We start from the raw sequence: 20,470 nt of genomic DNA, 5'->3' as shown, positions 1-20,470 counted from the left end.
AGATTCTCACGCCTTTTTATAATATGTCACTATCAAGACTTCCTGTGCACTGGCTTGTGCTCACTTCATTCAAGCAAATTGCGGGTGATTAGATCTTTATCAGGCCTTCTTAAAAATACAGTGCATTAGACAATCATGTCACAGTTCAGGAAATGTTAAATTCCAAAAAGGGCACAGCTTTGGCATTTTAATCTGACGTTAAAATGATGCAGAGAGTGCCAACACAGAAGAGTTTGAACTGTAGTAGGTGTAATAATCTGTTAGTGGATTCCACATGGTTTGATTCTGAGAGACGAGATTAAACATTTTTGTAGTCGCTGTCAAAAATGATTTCATTTTACTGTCCGCACTCTGCCATAAATAAATGAAGACATCAGGCCGAAAAAGATTAGTTCTGCCATCAAAAATCTTTTGCTGCAGTGATAAATAAACATCAATTTCCCAGCCGGGCATTTGGTGGCACTCTATCTTATAAATTTCAGTGGCCTGTATATGTGCTCTGTCAGTGCACGTCCACTTGTCTTTTATCTTCTTGACAGACAGTGAAAGCAAGCACAGGGCATAAAAATGGATAGCCACTGCCTGCAGCTGTAGGCCATCTGAGCATAGTTGAGAGGAACATGTGTGCCAGATTTTTAAATGGCCCTTTCATTGTGCCCTGCTGACCTACGATCTTGGAAGTGGAAACAAGGGCATGAAGGTAATGGAGTGCAGGGCGCGGGTGCAGTGTACTGTGATGAAAATGTGCCCGAAAGAACTATTTTTATCGTAGGGCTACTGTATGTTTGGCCTTGGCACACATAACAAAACATCCAGAGAAAATCTTTCAAGAGAGGCTGCAAAACAAAAGTATATATGTGAATAAACAAGATAATAAATAATCCCTAACACACATCATGTTAAAATGAATGTGCTGTGACTGCATTGAGGGAAAAGAGGCTGGCATGCAGTGGTTCAGAGCCATCATGCTTGTGCACTTCCTCCGCAGACAAACAGGGCCCCAGGGGGCGGTGGAGTGATTACAGGCGCCTCCATGATGAGCTGATAAAACGGGGCCTATCTGTTCTCAAGAATCTTGTTAGCTCTTTTATACTGAACATTGCCACATATTCAGCCTCTAGTTTAGTCATCACTTAATATAATAATCTGTTGGAAAAAATAAAATCATGGTCAGTGCGTTTGGTTATTGTTTGAACACTTGGATATTTATTTTTTTTATTTCAGGGATCTATGACAGATATTTTAGTGGAAGTGGCCCAAGGTTGACTCAGGGCCCAACCTTAAACCATAACATAACCATAATCATATTGTCTGCACAGTATGAAAGTTGTTCAAGTGCACTCTTCCCACTGAGACAACAATCCTAATAGGAAGTGACACCAAAAGAGCACATGGTTCGTGGTTTCATTTCACACCGTGAAGCTTTCACTTTTCACTTTCAGTTTACCCAGAGCTAGTTATAATATTACTGGAACTGGCGATTATTATTAAAAACAGAATGGAGTGGATGGATTGTTCCTCTACTTTAAATGACATAATAATATATTTTCATTTTTTTTAATACTCGTCTCTGATACTCTTTCAGTACAACAGAAGTGAATGAAGCTATGGTGCTCAAAGCATAAACAACAAAACACTGAGAAAGAAATGTCCCCATATCACAGTGGCTCTTCCGTTAGTACACTGAACATAAAGTTGAAAAAGACATTTTTTTTTTTTTTGGTTTTAAAAAAAAAGTATTTTCTGTAATTTCTCTTCCTCTAAATATTATACCTGTTCAAACAATGCAACAAAAAGAAAAACTGCCATAATTCTCTGCATGGCTACAAAGCAGTGAAGTGTGTTATTTTGTGTCAGCGTGACTTTTGGGTAATTGGTAAATAAACCAACATTATTCTAGACAATAAAATAAGGCACAAATGACTTTGGGTGCTTTATGGAGAAAAACAATGCTAAACTGATGCCATTTGTTTCTCTGTGCAGTTCCTGTGCTTGAAGAACATCCGCACCTTCCTGACGTCTTGCTGTGATGTGTTCGGGATAAAGAAAAGCGACCTATTCGAGGCCTTTGATCTCTTTGATGTGCGAGACTTTGGAAAGGTAACAAGCCACATCCACTGTACAGTAAAGCTGTTCTTACGCTACGCAAAAACACAATCCGTTTTCGCGTACGGTGATCATGTGGTTTAATTTTCTTCTGTTCTCCGCTGCTCTTTTTTTCCCCCTTTTACCAACCTTCTTCATTAGTCACAGTGATTCATGAAAGTCTGTGAGCTTTAGGGGTTTAGCACCTTCACAAGCTGCTGCACAGGGAAATCAAGTTGTATGAACACAGCCTGTTTAATTCTACTGCATGTCTATGCCACATACAAGTGATAATGAGTGAATAATTTAGTTTACAGATTTTCTCAAAGTCAGGAACAACAGATCATCATATATCGAGAAAGTGTGACAGAAACAACTTTAGAGCTGTAGTTCTTCATTGCTTGGAAACAAAAACATTAGTTTTTCTAAGTCTTGATTCACAGTTGCAGTTATTTAGTGCTGACAAAGAAATAAATAAATTATGTAACAAAATATTTGGGGATTATTATAATTTTAAGATTCACATGAACAGAAGATTTGAGTGGTGCAATCTAAAGTCACAGTACTCGTATTGAAGGTTCTTGCAAACTGTAAAAACCAAAGACAACTAGTTAAAACAAAGTCATCACTGCATGTACCAGAGTTGGCAGCAATGAATGTGAACATTGTAGAAAAATATAGAAAAAACAGTTTACCTGACCTTCATATACAGTAATCCAGTCATGCAGATTACAATTTGATATAGAGCAATTTAGAAGTATGGTGTGTTTCTCTCTGACGGGGGCACGGCATCCAATGTTTATTCACCATGCATTTTTCTGGTGTGTGTCTGAAGGGATCGGTCGACTTCCCATTTTTATTGCAGTGTTATTGTGGCAGCACCGCAGAGTTACCAGGTCAGTGGGTTTGTAGTGCACTCCTCCTCCGAGCCTGATTTAACTCTGCCGAAGTGAGCGCACTCTCTCTGAACAGCCTTATTCCCCACTCATACATTTTCTTAGCTCAGTGCATTTTAACTTTGCCTTGAAGCATTTACTTGCCAGTTTATTTATGGAAAATGTGTTATAATTCATTTCTAGCTATTGGAGTTTTTTCTTCTTTTTTTTTTTAGAATTGATCTGAAATTAATATATTTATTTTTTATAATTAATGATATTGAAAATACAGAAGATTAAGCCTGTGCCAGCTTAATGTGAGTGTACTATTACTTACCCTACGTAATTACTATCCTTTTTTGTTAATTTTTTAATGCAGGATCTCATGTGGTCTGAGATTTTTATACCAAAACAAATTTTGAATTAAAGAAGTGTACAAACATTTAAAACAAACTTTTAGCAAGGTATAGCATGATGATTAACTTTCCTGCAGAGAAAAAGAGAGTGGTCACATGTGTCGGGGAGCTATAAGGAAATGCATATTGAGCTTTGCGTGCAGCTTCCCACACAGACGCTCTTTTCTTTTAGTTCAGTGTGTTATGTTCTAAAGAAGCTTCCAGTTAATCTGGCTGCTGGTAATCCCACATGGGAGGTGCTGCCTGCAAATATGTACACTACATCCACGCCAGGCTGCATAATCTCAGCCATGTTCAAGAGTTGTCCATCCAACAAACAAGCTTCCGGAGGGGGAAGATTGCAGTGCATCATTTCTTTTTTCTTTTTTTTTTTTCCTTCATCAGTAGGTATAAATATGGGTGTCTGCAGGTTTAGCGACTGGGCTGGAAGATCTCCAGGAAGGGTTGTTCATCTGAAGGAGAAATGCTCAATCTCTTCCTTATTTTCCGGAAAACATCCAAAAGAGAACATCTCAAATCTCAGCCAGTCTAATCCACTTGAGTTGAGTTGTGCCAGTTCAACCCGTAGAGCCGTCCACTGAATATCTAATGAGAGCTCTCTAACCTACATTCCTGTGCTGGGTTACTACAGGCTTCACCCCGGGCAGCCATGCTGACTGCATGCAGGAGGTCTGAGATGACTAAGAGAGGATACAAGTGTGTTTTCTATTCCCTTAACTTAAAATAATATCAACTTCTTGACTGTAAAATGTTTGCTTTTGTAATTCAAGCAAACAGAGAAGGGCGTTTTACTTTGAAGGGATGTCTAATGTGCCTCTCTGTCTTGTTGAGAGGACTGATGCCTCATGTGCAGTGTGTACATTAAGTATGAAGCTGCAGTCAGATAAGCCTAGCTTAGCATAAGGATTGAAAACAGCTAGCCTGGCTCAGAGCAATACATCAGGAATATATTGTTAAATCTGGCACTTGGACTGATTACTATGATGGTCAAAGGTTAAAGGTCAAGGTGACCTCACAAAACTTTTTTTTTTTTTTTTTTGCTGATCGTGACAAAATACACCCAGATTCCTTTAGATGCTCATACTGCTTCATACAGTGTTTTACACAGAGTACAGCAACGAGACTAGTTGCAACCACAAGGCAATAATTACCAACTAAAACACTGGGGCTGGTATTGTTTTCGCTTTGTAAGTTTGTGCGTTGGCCAAATGTGGTGGAGACATTTCATTATGGTCAGAAGTACAGAGATGGTTTTGGGTAGTTTGGCACAATTAAATTTACACTGATGATTTTTTTCCCCCCTCTTGATCCATAATGCTCTAATCCCCCCAAAAACAAATAAACAAAACAGGGTTTTCTTTCACATTCGTTTTCTTGAAACTGACTCTACACCAGCGCGGCAGCCGCACGATTGCAGCTGTTAGCTTAGAATGGTCTTTAGGAAATGGTCATGAGCCCTCAAACTCTCACACCTTTGCAGAAGACATGTAAGTTTCTATGTTGGTGCAGTGGTGGGGGCCTTCTGGGTGAGAAAAGTGAGATTAAGTCTGACAAACAGATCTGAACATTTGATGAACATTCATATCTTCGGAGAGAACTGTCATCCACTTAGATACAAGATCGAAGCCATGGAAAACGATGAATCTAATCAACTGGCCGATGGTGGGCATTCAATGTCCTCAGCTCACTAAAAAGTATTTGTATTTGCTTTTTGCATAATTTTTGCATTAGGACTATGTGTTTCATGTCATTACAAGCAAAGCACATAGAATCTGCATATGAACTTGTTTACTTTAAATAATTATTGCTGATGTGAAGAAGTTTCTCATCACGCTGCAAAGTGGTATTTGGATTTTACAGGCATGGTTGATAAAAACAGTAGATAGGGTTAGCTTGTGCATGCATTTATCTGCTCTTCCTGTGCGAATGAGTATGGTGGCTTTGGCTGAGGCCAGGTGTCTTGTGGTGTGTAAGAACTCCGTTTGTAGTGTGAGAGACCAGCTTTAAAACTGTACAAGGCCTCTGCATTTTCACATGTTATTTTTGGAAGTCTGAATTTCCTGAAACAAAAAGGAAAATCAAACTATAATGACTGGTGATTACATACTTCTGGTGTTACACATCTGTGGTCCTGATATTCGTTGTGTTGTGCATGACCAGACACTTAAAAAAAACACTCTGGCCCCTAAAAGTCACATGTGGGATGAATGAAGGTAATCTTAAAGTTAAACTTCCCTTGCTTTGAAAAAAGTCACACAAATGATTTGATTTCTGTGGTATTCTTTTGCAAGCTTACTTACCAATAGTGTAAATGTAATTCTTCACACCCAATCACAAGTGACGTAACGCTAAAGTGTTAATGTGGCCACTGTGTTGTACAGGACTGATTTCTCTTTTCAAACTGGTCGAGTGCAAAAGCAGCGAGGAAAAGGTAGAAGTTCAGTTCGTCAAATAAGTTGGGAAAATCAGGCATTTGTTGACTTTTTGTTATCAAATGCATATCCTTTTAGGCTGCCTTGAAGAGAAGTTGTTCTCACACCTGACTTGTCTGATGCGCTGAGTCTCAGTTTAAACCACATGTGACTTGAGAGACAAACCCACAGCATGAGTTAAAGTCCAACTGACGTGGTTAGTGTGGCCTACTTACAAAGTGTATTTTGAATACCCAAGAGCACCGTAAAAAAAAAAGAAAAAAGTTTTTACTCCATGTTACAGGCTAAATCAAATGTTCACATCCATCACTTTGCAAAGGACAACATAGTAATTAAGCTATTTAAAAAGTTAAACCTTATAATCTCATGTCAACACCAAACACACAATAATTCCTCCAAATGTCTTGTTTGTCTTTTTTAGGTCTCGAAAACATTGTAAAAAGAAAAAAATACAACAGTGTTGTACACACCCTACAATAACAAGCAGATTCTTTCTTTCCCTAAATCACGGTCAGAGAGGAAAGATGTTATAAATGAGGTGATTAACACAGAGATGTGCTCACGAATGCATTATCGGCTACACAGCGATTATGATGCAAAACTTGTTTGGTGCAACTTGATGTATTTTTAATGGTTTTTCTGGCTGTGGGTGTTTAATGAATCTGCTGCTGCTGCTAGCTTTTTGGTGCACAGCTACTGCTTGGCATTTTAAATGACTTTTTTGTCATAAGAAAGCCACAACATAAGTCCTTAGCTTGCTTGGAGCTGCTGTGTTGCTAACAGTGGGGGCTCTGGGGTGTGTATTAGGCAAGTAGCAAATATATGCTAAAGTTGCTAAGGTGTTATGAATGTTTTTTTATGTAATAGTGAGTGCTGGTGTGTGTATCCGTGGTTGTTCCTTGTGGCTATTCTCATGGGGTCATCCCTATGCACCCCGGCCGGGTCCTATGTTCCAGCTGTGTATGTGACCGGGGAACATACAATCCTTTTTAATAAAAGGGGTCCTATGTTCCCCGCTTTTCCCCAAAAGGACCCGGGGAACATGCAATTTTTGGTCCCATACCTGGAAGTGGAGTTGTGACTTTGCAGATTTTTGCCTATTTGTGAGTGAGAAGTTGAGTTGTGACTTTAAGTGAGAAGTGGAATTGTCCCATTGGTTCGGTTTAAGCAATGAAGAAAGGAATAAAAAGACCAGGTAGAGGCTAGATAGGCCAGATAGATAGAGAGAGTCCATCGACCGGCAACAGCGCAACAGCGGGTGTTCCCCTATGTTCCCCTAGTTGGTTGCTCTGTGTTTTTCAAGATATTTACCGTCTTTGCAGTAGTTTTTGTTTGGTTTTGAGAAACATCTGCAGCTGTAATTTTGACTGAATTGTAGTAACTTTACCATTAGCACAGCAAGTTTATTTTTCTAGCACACTGTCTCCTCCGTGTCTCTTCAGAGTTTCTGAGCTATTCACAAGCAATGTATTCACACACATTTGTTTCTCCAGGTTATGGACACGCTATCCAAGCTCTCGTACACAACCATTGCACAGCAAACAGGAATCAAGTAAGTCACAGAATGTGAAAAATGCACAGTGGACATGTCAGTTTGTCGAAGGACTACACCCCTTCTTCACCTACCTCGCCCTCCCACCCTCCCCCGGCCCCCGCTTACCGACACTTCAGCCACACTTTACCACACAGATTCCAGTTTACTAGGAATCGTAGGCCTACTTCATTACCAGAAATGAAAAGCAATTTTTTTCCACAAATGTGGTTTATTTGAGTTTTTTAAAACGGCGTGACAAAGATATACAATGCAGCACAATATAGATGCAAGACAGTACAGATATAAATAAATGAATAAACGTGAATGTTAGGTCTTTTCACTATATAGCACACCTGTAATTTATTCAACTCTATTTGTCCATGTCTTTTAGATAGATAGATACATATAGATCCCATGGGAAATTTATAAGATAAGAGATATGAAAGTGCTTTATTAGTCCTCCTGCAGTAGTGAAATTTACAATAGCTTTTCTGTTTTCTGCACTTTTGGATTTTAATACATCAAAAGTTGTCCTGCCCTAAATCACTCATCAATAGCTTATTCTCTGCGATTTTTCTGTTGAACCTCACACTGCTTTGCTGTCGTTTCCAGGCCGTTTCCAACCGAGGAGAGCCTAAAAGACGAGGACATTTGCAATAATCTGGAGGACTTGATTGAGTATGTATGAAGCTTCTCTCTGTGGGCCCATTACTGGTGTTGATAGAACATGATTATTTTGCTCAGTAGCAGAACCAGCGCTGCTCATCATCCATGCTCTCCAGGGGTCCGGACACCCACATGTTTTGGTAAAAGGCTTGGCTCCGTTTCTCTGTTACTGTCAGAGGAAATGAATGAGTAATTCTGCAGGTTTTTGCTGAGTGCTTGCGCGCCACCCACATCAAGGTTCTGGATGGGTGCTGCTGACAGCTTGATTGATAGTTAAGAGGGATATGGGTAATAAAATATGTATAGAACAGACGCAATATTTGTATTATTTCCATGTCACCGCAGAGTCTCAGATCCTGAGTTCTTTGAATTGTGCCTGCTGCCTCTCAGTTTTTCATTTGCTTATAAATGTAATGGTTATTGATTGATGACAAGTTAATGAGTGTGACAGAAGGTGCAGCGGCAATATAATGTAATATATATAATATGATATACAAAAGTTTGTAGTCACATATAGAATATACAGACAGTGTGTTGCTTATTTTTTTTTATAATTAAATGTAAAGCCAGCATGCATATCCCAATAAAACACTAACTTCTAGGTGCTGGACAGAGAAACAACCTCAACCTGGCTGCTGTTATTGTTAAAGTAATGTTATCCTATCACTCACACTTTGTAAGAAGTCATTTCTGACTGGTAATCAGCACATTATAGAGGGAATTCAGCAACTTTTTTCAGCAATTTTCTTGAAACACAATCATGGGTTGAAAACAACACCAGTGACACTGTTGCAGCTGTCAGCAAAAGACAAACACAGACACGACAGAATGGTCTTCAGGAAATGGTCATGATCCCTCAAAGTCTCACATCCTTGCAGAAGACATTATGAAAGTTACTATGTTGGTGCAGTGGGGGTTTGTATAATATGTTAATGTGTGTGTGTCTGTGTTTAGTGAGAATGTCCTGGAGGATGAGGACGACTTGTACGCAGCGGTCTACGGGCTGGAAGAAGACTACGCAGGGGGAGAGATCTATGAAGATCTCATGAGGACTGAGCAACATCCCCCACTGGTACCACTATGAGTCAGCCGTACACACACACACACACACGCAAACGTATTTATTTAATATTTCAACTTCAGAAGGGGGACAGGGGATGGGGGCAATATTGTTCGAATATCACGTACAGTAATTTGTAAAATTTCGCAGTTAAATGTATATAAACTAGTCTGGTTCTTTAACTCACCATCAGGGCGTTTTTAAGCATTACCACCACAACATTCACAAGGAAAAGTTCTGCATTAAAAATCATTGTTTGTGCAGAAACCTGTCATTAACTGAGATCAAATCACTGAAAATTTGGCCTCTTATGTTGGCTACAAAAATAGAAAAATAGTGTGATACTCCTCAAATATACCATGAATGGTTGGTTATCTTATTTAAAGTTAATAAAATATTTTCAGCTCATTCATAATTTCATTTTTTTGTTTTTACACACAAGTGCAATAGTTTTTTTTTTTTGAAGAAGAAGAAAGGGATTCATCATTTTGTAATGTAATCTCAAATCACTTCACCCTTCTTTCTTGTTACACAGGTAAACATAAAAAAAGCTAATCACATTGATCGCCATCAAACATTGATATATGAAGAGACTTCTCTAAGTTGTGTGTCTCTCCAGAAGCAGGCAGAGGTGGATGTGCGGAGCTGCTGCCTCACAGAGATCAAACAGACGGAGGAGAAATACACGGAGACTCTGGAGTCCATCGAGAAGGTATCGAACCACCTCTAATAGTCTCCTCTGCACTGAGAGCACATATTGTTAAATGGTTAATGATGAGTTTCTGTCTTAATCTCACCTCTAAGCAATTTATTCTTTTTATGTTATTATCATTTTAGCAGCATGTCTTTAGCACACATCTGTGTTTGTTTTTAGGGGCATTTGGGGGAAATTCACAGTTATCAGTGATCTCTATCTGACATTTGGCATGATGTGTCTTATTGGTTTCAATCTGAGTGCACAAAAGCTTTTGCAGTTATTTCACTGACTATAAATATTTGGGAAAAGATATCAGATGACTTATCCGGGGGTTTCAATTGTTTCTTTCTCCAGTATTTTCTGAATCCTCTGAAGAAGTTCTTGTCTGCCGCTGAAATTGACAAAGTTTTTATCAACATCCCAGTAAGTCCCCAAAACTTTTTCCTTTTTGTCACATGGCATGAGTATGAAATGTTCCTGTCTAGACACTGATGGTTTCTCTCTTCAACCCAGGACCTGGTTAAAGTTCACAAGACCCTGATGGTTGATGTGCAGGACTCCATCTTGAACAAAAATGCCTTAAATCTCTACCAGATTTTCATCACCTACAAGGAGAGGTATTCATAGACAACATTCGTTTTTAATTGCTGTCCGGTTTCTCTCTTAGTTGAGAACCATGCGGTGTGTTCGTGTGTGTAAGTCATAGAGGCAGTTATTTCTCAGAAGGTTTCATTTTAGGATCACCAGACCACTGTACTTTCCCTTAGAATTCGCTATTGATATGCTGCAGAGAAACTGTGAAATATTCTCTATCTATACTCTGGCAGACATGTATTTTTCTTCTGCATTAGACATTTTAACTGTGCAGCTGCTCTGAGCCCAGGCTTCTGCCCATTCACCAGTTTTACATTTGAATGATATGTCAAGCTTTGTTGCTGTCTGTGTGAAAAAGACTCAGGCACATTTTTATAGACAGCTCTGCCTCAGTTGTGTATACAATTCATGGGAAAAGTACTTCATAATTTACACGTTGTATTTGATTGTTTCTTACTTGAACGATTATTTCGTCAGTTGTACAAACATCATGTTGTAGTTTAGACAAACTCGGTCTATTGTTATGATGAGCAACATAACATGAGTTACACCATGATACTGCACCATATCCACGACTGAACAATGAATACTCACTTGGTGTACGTATATCAGCTGTCATGGCCTCACCACCTCTCCTCTGAATCCTAGACTGCTCATTTACGGGATATACTGCAGTCGAGTGGAGATCGCCATCGCTGCTTTAGACCTCATTTGCAAAGAGAAAGAGGACGTCCGCCTGAAGCTGGAGGTTAGACACCTGAAAAAGTTGGTCTGCAAATAATCCCACATGCACGCAGATTTAGTTTTCAAGTAGCCACCTAGTGTATATATTGTGCAATACACATAAATTATGATGCTACTTATTGCATCATGTATCTTTACTGATACAGCCTTGATAGACTAAGTTTCAGTGGTAGCCTATGCTGGTAACAAATTATTGAGGTTTCATAAGGTGAATTGAAAATAAGAAATAGCTGCATTAGAGCCTGTGTGGTAAGCAAAAAAAAGAAGCAAAACATATACTTTAAGAAAAAGAAAACAGTACAAAACTAGGCCACACTTTAGCCAGTTTCTAAAACTCATGGTTTTTGACAACTGGGGGCCCTGATATAAAATGTGAACGGACACGAGCTGTGAACATTCACATTCACAACCTTTTGGGAAATCTCAGTAACACCAAAGAAAATGACACAAATGCATGTTTTTTTTTTTAAAACAGGAGTGCTCCAAAAGGGCCAACAATGGGAAGTTTACACTGAGGGACCTGCTGGTCGTCCCGATGCAGAGAGTCCTCAAGTACCATCTTCTTCTTCAGGTATGATGAGATATGAGATGTGATGTGTTGATGTTAGACAGGAGATACTCCCACTGGCTGCTCATGTTGGTGCTCCGCTCCTCCTGACTGGTTTGCCAGTCATCAGATGATTCTGGTATTTTTCAACTTTGTTATTACTTAATGCGTCAAATTGAACACTCGGGGCTCTTGTGCCTCTCTTTGGGACACCTCAGCAGATTGCCTAGATATTACCTGCTGCAGGAGGAGCGATGTCACTTAGATTTCTGTTTTAATTTACTACACTTCTCTTTGATGAGTCTAGGTTTTATTCTTTTGAGACTGATTACTGGGAGGCTTTGTCAACTCTTGCTTCGACTCACAAGATATTTCTCAGGTGGTATAAAAGTGTCCACTTGATGGCGACATTCTCCACATATTTGCCGCCTTTCACACCGTCGAAGCAGATCAACTCTGCAAAACAGCATCATTTCTGACAAGTCATTGACACTGACAAGTCATGCATTTAGAGTTGATAATTTCAGCTTGTCAGTGTGTCTCAATACATTTCAAGTTGCAGTATTTCCACATTTTTTCTTAAAGATTTTTAAAGGGAAGATCATTCATTTCAGGAGTTTTTTGTCATCTGATTAAAAACTGATGTAAAATTGGAATCCTAATTAGATGTTATAGTAGTTTGACATCTGATTATCACTCTTAGACGTGTTTTGCACCTTTATGTCTCCTGTAAAAAAAAAAAAGAAACAGAAATGCAGCCTTTCAACATCTTTAAATGTCATTTCCTGACAACTGTGTGACACTCCCCTGGTTAGTATGAATCAGAGGTCGGACGATAGCTGGCAGGGCAGATCAGGACAATGACTAGAGAGCACTTTTAAACTGTTGTAGAGGGTAAAGGCCTGCATGGTAAATGGTGGTGATCCAGAGTGTTGTCACCCACTCCCCCTTGAGGGGAATGGAGCAAAAAAGGAAGAAAGTGAAGAGGACGTGGCGAAGTGGAAATGAAGTGAGACAGTGGATACAGCAGCGCTGCGGCTTTCACCACATGAAGGAATAGTTAAGCTGTTCATTCTGTAATATTATTAGAAAGATAATGAAGGGTAAACACGCCTTAAGTGATTCCACCCATCTTTGACATTAAACACCTATAATGTACACAGCACTGCCATTATGATTAAATCTTGATGATTTTCTACTACAGAACACACATGTTACATAGCAAACAGTGTCTGTTATCAATAAGCAGCATCTGTCTAGTACGAAGCAAACATTTAAATGTAAACTGTGACAAAAAATGAAAAATGATGATGTAATATTATTTCCTGCTAAACTGGTGAGACCGGTGTCACATAGAAAAATAGTTGCGCGTCGTGATTATATTGACATTGACTTGACCCAGTCTGGACCAGTAGGAGGTTGTTTGTGTCCTTTCCAATTTCACTGGTGTTTTGGTGGTGACGAAAACAAAGTCTCCCCGCAGGACACTCCGAGGCAAATTTCATCAACAGATTGGATCCTCGGTGCAAAATATACGTCCATGTGTTGATTTATCAACTAGACGTGTGTGTAGGTGTTGACAGGTGGTCAGAATATCTTTTACTCACTACTGTATTTGTATAAAGCTGCACAGCTTATGACAGTGTGCTGGTACTGTATGTGTTTTGTTAATTGTATTCAAAAGACAAATCCTATTTATGTACCCGTTTAGCCTTATTTTCCAATTCAACAAGAATTTATGAGTAAATGGAGCTGATGTTAGTTATTAACTATTTTATTGGGTAGTTCATTGGAAAACACTGCTTTGTATTCTATTATGTTTTGTAATTTTAAATCTTAATCTGTAGTAACAAGTAACTGTACATAACAAATGATGAAGTGCCCAAAAAACTACAATTTCCCTCAGAATATAGTGTAAAGGAGCATAAAATGAAAATACTCAAGGGAAGTACAGCTACCTTGAAACAGTATTTTACTAAATGTACTTTGTTACATTTGATTGTAGCTTGTTGCTGTAGAGATAAATGATGTTGTATTCTCACAAAATCGAACAAATTAGAGGAAGAAAAAACCCTTTATGTCTCTCTCTTTCTATTTACTTTAATTTTTAGTGTATTAGAATATAATTTCAAAGGGATAACCTGCAGCATATTTGTCAATCTTTACCTAAAAATATGTTTGTTTTTTTTGCTGTCAAATCAGAGTTTGACAGCGGGTTTTTTTTCTCATGCTTTGAAAACAACATGGGGGGAACTGTCTCTCACACAGGTCACTTTGCAGTCATGTTCATTATCAAATCAATAATCCAGCAGCTACTCATGCCAAATGTGTTCGTCCATGCAATTCTCTCTCGCCCCTAACAGGAGCTAGTCAAACACACTCACGATGCTGCTGACAAGAGCAACTTGAAGATCGCTCTTGATGCCATGAAAGTAAGTGCAGTGCTTATGGTAAACGTTCTGTAATCACTGTGATTTCAGCTTGTTACCAGCAGCAGGACGACTTAGTGGGTAATTCCAAACACACCACAAACAACAAACTACCAACTTTTTTTTTTTTTTAATCAAATGGAAAGAAAAAGTCATAAATCATTCATGCTACTCTGCTTTGGATTGGTGTGTACTGATAAAAGGTAAAATTTCCATCACATTAGTGATTGCTGAATGCACCCTTCACTCTTCCAGCCCTGTATAGACCAACATTTAAATGGTTTGCATTTTTTGGTCACAGAAGTACACAAAACTCTGTATGCATATTTTCTTTAATGCCAAGAGATGATTATTGTTTTATTATTATTATTAGCTAACATGAAAAAACAATAGGTTTTAAGTTTTTGACTCCCTCCAGTAAAATCCTAACTTATCATTTTACACTTACACATGTTAGTTTTAGCAGGTTGGCTCGTTCTCCAGGGTTTATGCTAAGCTATGCTAAGCTAACCCTCCCCAGGTTCCAGCTTCATATTGAACGACACTGGTAGCTATGGATCCTATCATCTGTCTCTGAGCAAGAAAGCGAATACATGTATTCTGTATTTCCCATAGGATTTAAACTATTCCCTTAAAAGTTCTGTACAAAATATCAATATTTTTCTTCTAGGCTTTACAAAATATATACTATGTGTTGAGGTTTCTGACTTCTTTCACTACTTCTTGACTAAACGAAACCCATAAACTGTGTGTATTGTGTGTGTGTGTGTGTGTGTGTGTGTGTGTGTTACCAAGGACCTGGCTCAGTATGTCAACGAGGTGAAGAGAGATAATGAGACTCTGAGGGAGATCGACCAGTACCAGAGGTCCATCGAAAACCTGGTAAACCAAAAACCATTCTCTACAACTATCTTCAGCTGTTAGTGTACACTTTGTAAGGGAGTAAAACAGCAGGAAGATGTGTTGTTTCCTTTTTGTAGATGGTCAGCTGTTGTGAGTGGATTCACCCAATTACTCTTCCCTTAAATCTAAAATAGTCTGAGGGAAGTAGCCAAAGAGAACAAAACAAAGGAAGTAAAAACCAAAAAAGCCAGACACCTGCATTGAATATACATGACACCTGTTCCTCACTGAAGACTTAATGGGTTAACACAGATAAAAGTTACATTTTAGTTACTGTGCAGGCTTGAAATATTGTCTACTACTTTGCTTTTTATTCATATTTCTTTTTTTCCTCAGAATTTCTTTCTTTAGGATAATAAAGATCAAGTTTAACTAAAATTAAATCTAAAATTGTATTGAGGTTTATAGACTATTGGACAAAACAAATATGTATATATATATTTTTTTCATGATTAGGAGAAAACAAAACATACTTGCAGCCCCTATTAGTTGAACATGTTATTCAGAGCAACTGCATCCTAGTAAATTAATTATAGCTGTAATTAAAACATCAAATTAAACTTTAATATTTCTGTCAGAGACACATTAGTCAGAGTATGTAGGTTAACAGTAAATCTCGCCCCAGGGCCATACAGAGCAGAACAGAGCCCAGCATATGTAAACTGTAACAGTTTGCATGCACATTGCACACAATACAGGAGATGCCATCACAAAGAGTGAGACCAAGAAAGAGGAACAGGATGAGATGAGGTTGTGAAAGAGGAAATAGTTTAATAGAACAGATTGGAAATTAAGGCATTACAGGAGCAGAGGTGTAATGCGTTTAAGAACTTGTCAGATTACTAAGACCTTCCTCTTGCCTTGATTGAACAAGATTGGTGAATGTCACTGGTGATGAGAAAATACAACAAGAGATGGTGTCAGAACTTACATGATATTGTGCAGAGGAATAATACTGTATGTTCTGAGCATCTGGAAGATGTATCTGCTGAAATAAGTGTTTTATTTTTATTTTTATCTAGGTTTAGTTCAAAGGCCCTCTGTGGCAAATCAGAGAAGATCTGATAGATGCCAGCTGCGCCATCAGACACTGACATTGTAAAAGATGCCCTGCATGTGTGAAAATGTGTCCTCACTGTTTGCTTGCGGCTTCTTCTTTTCCCCCTCAGAATCAGCCTCTGATGTCGTTTGGTCGGCCGAAAGGAGATGGAGAGGTGCGCATGATCTCCAGCATCGACAAGAGGAAACAAGACAGGTTGTTCCACTTCAGTTCCACTGTCATTAAAGAGAAATCATTAAAGAGAATTGCAGTAAGAAGCAACTACAACAAAAAACAACAACAACCTTATATGCATCATTTGCTTGCTCTGTCTACTTTTGATTAGTCATAATGATGACATAATGATCTAAAATTGTTACCTCTTATTGTGCAGACACATTTTTTTATTTGATGTGGCCGTCATTGTTTGCAAGAGACGAGGAGACAACTACGAGATGAAGGACATACTTGACCTCAACTACTTCAAGATCACCAACAACCCCACCTCGGATAGAGAGGGCAAGAAGGTCAGTCAGCTAACACATAACGCCACGTCTGCATTATACTGGATCTCTCCGTTATTACCTGTCCATACTAATAAGTTCTAACCGTCTGCAGGTTTTATCACTAAGATAAATGTATGATGCCTCATAAGAGTAACCCAGAACGACATTCTCTCATTCGCCGGTGCAGGGTCTGTTGTGTTTTTTTCCTCTTCTGAAGGATCCTGATTTAGAAAGCTGTGAGGCTCTGTTTTGTCACCCCACACAGTTTATGCTGCACGCTATTTTTCGCCTTGTGGGAAGGTTTGCAGGCCGTATTGTAGTGAGGAGGACTTGTTGATGTCTTGTTGATGTATGCTCACAGATGGTGTCTTCTCACTCTGGTGCTGATTGCTAACGTGAAACTGACAGCTTGCCAGAATGGGATGGTTCTGTGGTTTTTATCAAAGGGACTCCATTATCATCCTCATTTACTCTATTGTTCGGCCGTGAAGTGTATGTGTGTTTGGGTTTATAAGTGTTTGTGTGGGACATTGTCAGACAATTGCAGAGACTGGGACTGTATATGCTCGGTCATGGTCTGGATGTATTTTGTCTGTGTGTGTTTGTCATCATTCATGGTTGTGTCAAACACGATTTCTAAATTAACAATCTTGTACTAAACATGCAACAGCGACATAAACAGTGTCGTTTTTGCTGAATGTGTCTGGATATGTCATTGCCCCTAATTTTTATCCTATCCACCTTCCAACACAAAGCTCCATCCATTATGTGCTGCACAAAGAGACACAGACACATGTATGAGAATTCATTTGTAGTGAGGGAGGGAGAAAGAAAAGAGCACGGGGAAAAAAAGACAAATATTCACAGACATAGCCGTCCGCATCCGCCTCACCACACGCACACACATATACACACACACACACACACACACTGCAGGACAGAGATGCTAATATCAGGTGATGAATGTGTGCAGTCCTCCAAGGCTGCTTATAGCTATATATCATTTTCTTCTAAATGAAACTTCAGAGTGTGAATGTGGTGCCACTGAGCACCCACACAGTCATCAATGATTTAACACTTCAGCAGAGCTCTAAAACACTCAGGACTTTGCAGGGCTGGCCAATCACTGACGGGTAAACCCTACCACTTTTCCTGTTATTAGATATGACACAACAAGCTGGAACGGATTAGGGTGGCAAAAGCCGAGAGGTTTGGGAATTGATTGAAAAATGCACTTAAATATGTCCATGGGCATGGGGTTTAACCTGTAAGTGCTGCAGTGGAGCTACCTGGTGACCAGTGGCTAAAAACTATGGCTTTTTTGGATTGCTGCCAATATGAATGTTGTGCCGAAGAGGAAAGTTAGAGTTTACTTTATTTTACTCCCTACACACAGTAGATATTAATAGGCTATACGACATCTGGCAGCTATATGAGCTGTTTGCCTGCATTTTTTTTTTTTTTACCTTAGAAGTTTTGGTATAATGCTAAATGCTGATCTTTTGAACTTTCATTTGAACTTTGGTTCCTCTGAGGCAGATTAGGAGACTCTGCCTCAGCTTAAGTTGTCTTTGGGTAGAGTTCTGGTTAAACACACACACAGATCCTGCTCTCTTTTACGTTAACAAAATCCAACAGCCAACAACACACTGTGGTTGGTCTGTGAGCAGCCCGGTGGCGCCAGTCTTAGCACCGCTCACCACTCCAGAGCTACAGTAAAGCCGGCGAGGACTGTTGACAGCATTAATAGCTTCACATCTGATGTAAGACTGGCGAAATCATCTTTGCCTTTCTTATCCTATCTGCTCTAATAGGACACAACACATGTTTGACAATATGTCGGACTCTGTGATAAAGAAAAGAGACTGTAGGGCGGCTGTAAACAAAGCAAACACCCTCTTTAGTTCAGTTTTTTTTTGTCATCCTTTACCACAAGTAGCCAACATGACTGGGCTGAAACGGTACAAGTAAAATATGATTCATGTGGCAATTAGTTAGAGGTAAAGCTAACACTGCTAAATATCATCAGTAGTGACAGACAAATTTTATTGCAGACAATGAAGTGATAGGATAAATGTCACTGTTCTCTAATAGGCCTAATACATGTTAGCATCTGGTTTTAGCTACTGGGAATGAAACAATTAGCAAAATGCATGTAGCTAGCACCACTGAATCTCAGTAATTAACATTTTTGTTAATCTGTGCACAAATAGGTATGGAGGCTGGTGCACACCTAAAAAATCTTAGGTGCGTAGGAGCATGAAATTTGAGTAAACTCACACTGTCCAGTCACTTACAAAAAACTTTATTGTAGAAAAAATAGCGTTTCTGTCCCCTATGCTAATCAGCGTTTGGCTGTAGTTTAAACATTTCCAGACATAAGAGTGGTATCAATCTTTGTTTTATTATCTGACTTTCTACTTCAAAGTGAATAAAGTTATGAATATTCCTCCAGCATTTGGTGTCATGGGGAACAGAGCAGCATTTTCCAATTGCACTGGACAGATTAAACCTTGTGGGGATCTGTATTTCTTCTCTTCAATGCTCTTACAACAACTTTGACATTGTAAATTTTCAACTTATGACTAAAAAACTGGAATATAAACTTGCCGACTCATCCCCCTTTACTTATAAAACCTTTGAAATATCCAACAATAACACCAAGGCGTCTCAGATAGACATTTCGTTCTTTCCAGTTTTTTTTTTACATCCACGCTGCAAATAACATTTATTTCCGCAGCCATCCTCCGTTATTTCTGAAACAGTGCATCTATTTATGTAACCGGCAGATACAGAGGATCATACAGTGTTTATGCTTAAACCTACAAATACACCACAACAACCTGTGCAGGGTTTTTGCTGATTTATAACAGAAAATGAGAACAAAAACATTGCAAACTGGGAAAAGACAGAGCTCAGATTGCTGTGTAACATTGCTAACAACTGACCTCCCGCAACTGACAGTGTATAATATTCTGTGAGATGAGCATTACAGTATATAAATCCAGTCATGGTATAATATACAAATGCTCTAACTGTCTTCTCTCTGACCTTCACAGTGGTGCTACGGGTTCTACGTGACTCACCAGCAGGGGTACACGGGCTTTGAACTCTTTTTCAAGACCAGAGAGCTGAAGAAGAAGTGGCTGGATCAGTTTGAAATGGCCATGTGAGTACACACACACACACACACACACACAGACACAGCGTAGTTCAGGCAGGCTGCAATCAACACCGAATACCGCCGTGTGCATCGCGGGAAAAACACACTGTGTACTTGTGCGTGCATGGGTGTGTTTATTTCCCTTTGTTTGCATGCATGTTATTCCAAGGCCAAGAGAGGTGTTGACTCTTTCATGTGCACTGTTTGATCAGGTCTTAGCTGCAATCAAGCACACACTCCTGACAACAGTACGATAACACACACACACACACACACACACGGACAGGAAAGTACACATGCACACACACAAACCCGCACGTTAAACATAAACTGTTCCAAAGAGCTGCGAAACTACAAAGAAGCCCCTCTGTCCCGATGGTTCTTCAAATCAGTGCTTCATGGAAGTATATATTTCTTTTGTGTTATTTTGTAACAGTAGGAGGGTTTTGGAAGCAGATATCCTGCCTAAATCCTTTGGTATGTTGATTTGAGAGAATACACTGTTGTTTTGACATTACACTCTGATTGACTGAACAAATGCTTTTGTGTTTGCAGTGGATATGTATGAAAACAATATCCGCGCGCTGCACGCTGACTGCTGACTGCTGACTGCTGTCTGCTATGGCCCTCCTGAATACATTTCCACTTCTAATAGTGCGCTCAATTATTATGGCATTGGAGAAAAATGATGTCGTGTGCGGGGGCGTACGTTACACACAGCGCACTTTTAGTCATCGTTTGTGCTCATGTAGTCACGCATGAGCTACACCTCATTCACGT

At 39.3% G+C, this 20,470-nt stretch overlaps 1 protein-coding gene across 4 annotated transcripts in view; it reads left to right on the top strand.

The window, feature by feature from the left end:
- The window catches only part of LOC146970322 (guanine nucleotide exchange factor VAV3-like), a 45,745-nt gene that overhangs the window by 1,505 nt on the left and 23,770 nt on the right, over positions 1-20,470 (top strand). For 2 of the 4 annotated variants that reach the window (XM_085805267.1, XM_085805264.1), the window contains exons 2-15: positions 1,984-2,100; positions 7,302-7,360; positions 7,955-8,020; positions 8,963-9,080; positions 9,688-9,780; positions 10,120-10,188; positions 10,279-10,382; positions 11,008-11,107; positions 11,579-11,674; positions 14,014-14,082; positions 14,875-14,961; positions 16,152-16,237; positions 16,416-16,548; positions 19,587-19,696. In XM_085805267.1, the coding sequence (XP_085661393.1) occupies positions 1,984-2,100; positions 7,302-7,360; positions 7,955-8,020; positions 8,963-9,080; positions 9,688-9,780; positions 10,120-10,188; positions 10,279-10,382; positions 11,008-11,107; positions 11,579-11,674; positions 14,014-14,082; positions 14,875-14,961; positions 16,152-16,237; positions 16,416-16,548; positions 19,587-19,696 (1,307 nt within the window). The remainder of the gene's footprint in view (positions 1-1,983; positions 2,101-7,301; positions 7,361-7,954; positions 8,021-8,962; positions 9,081-9,687; positions 9,781-10,119; positions 10,189-10,278; positions 10,383-11,007; positions 11,108-11,578; positions 11,675-14,013; positions 14,083-14,874; positions 14,962-16,151; positions 16,238-16,415; positions 16,549-19,586; positions 19,697-20,470) is intronic. The other 2 variants (XM_085805268.1, XM_085805265.1) reach the window with 1 other exon arrangement.

The sequence above is a fragment of the Trachurus japonicus genome, chromosome 17 (assembly GCF_045865225.1).
Source record: "Trachurus japonicus isolate A0001 chromosome 17, Traja_1.0".
NCBI classification, from domain to species: Eukaryota; Metazoa; Chordata; class Actinopteri; order Carangiformes; family Carangidae; genus Trachurus; species Trachurus japonicus.
The sequence above is the reverse complement of the archived record's forward strand: the minus strand, read 5'-3'. Positions and strand labels throughout refer to the sequence as shown.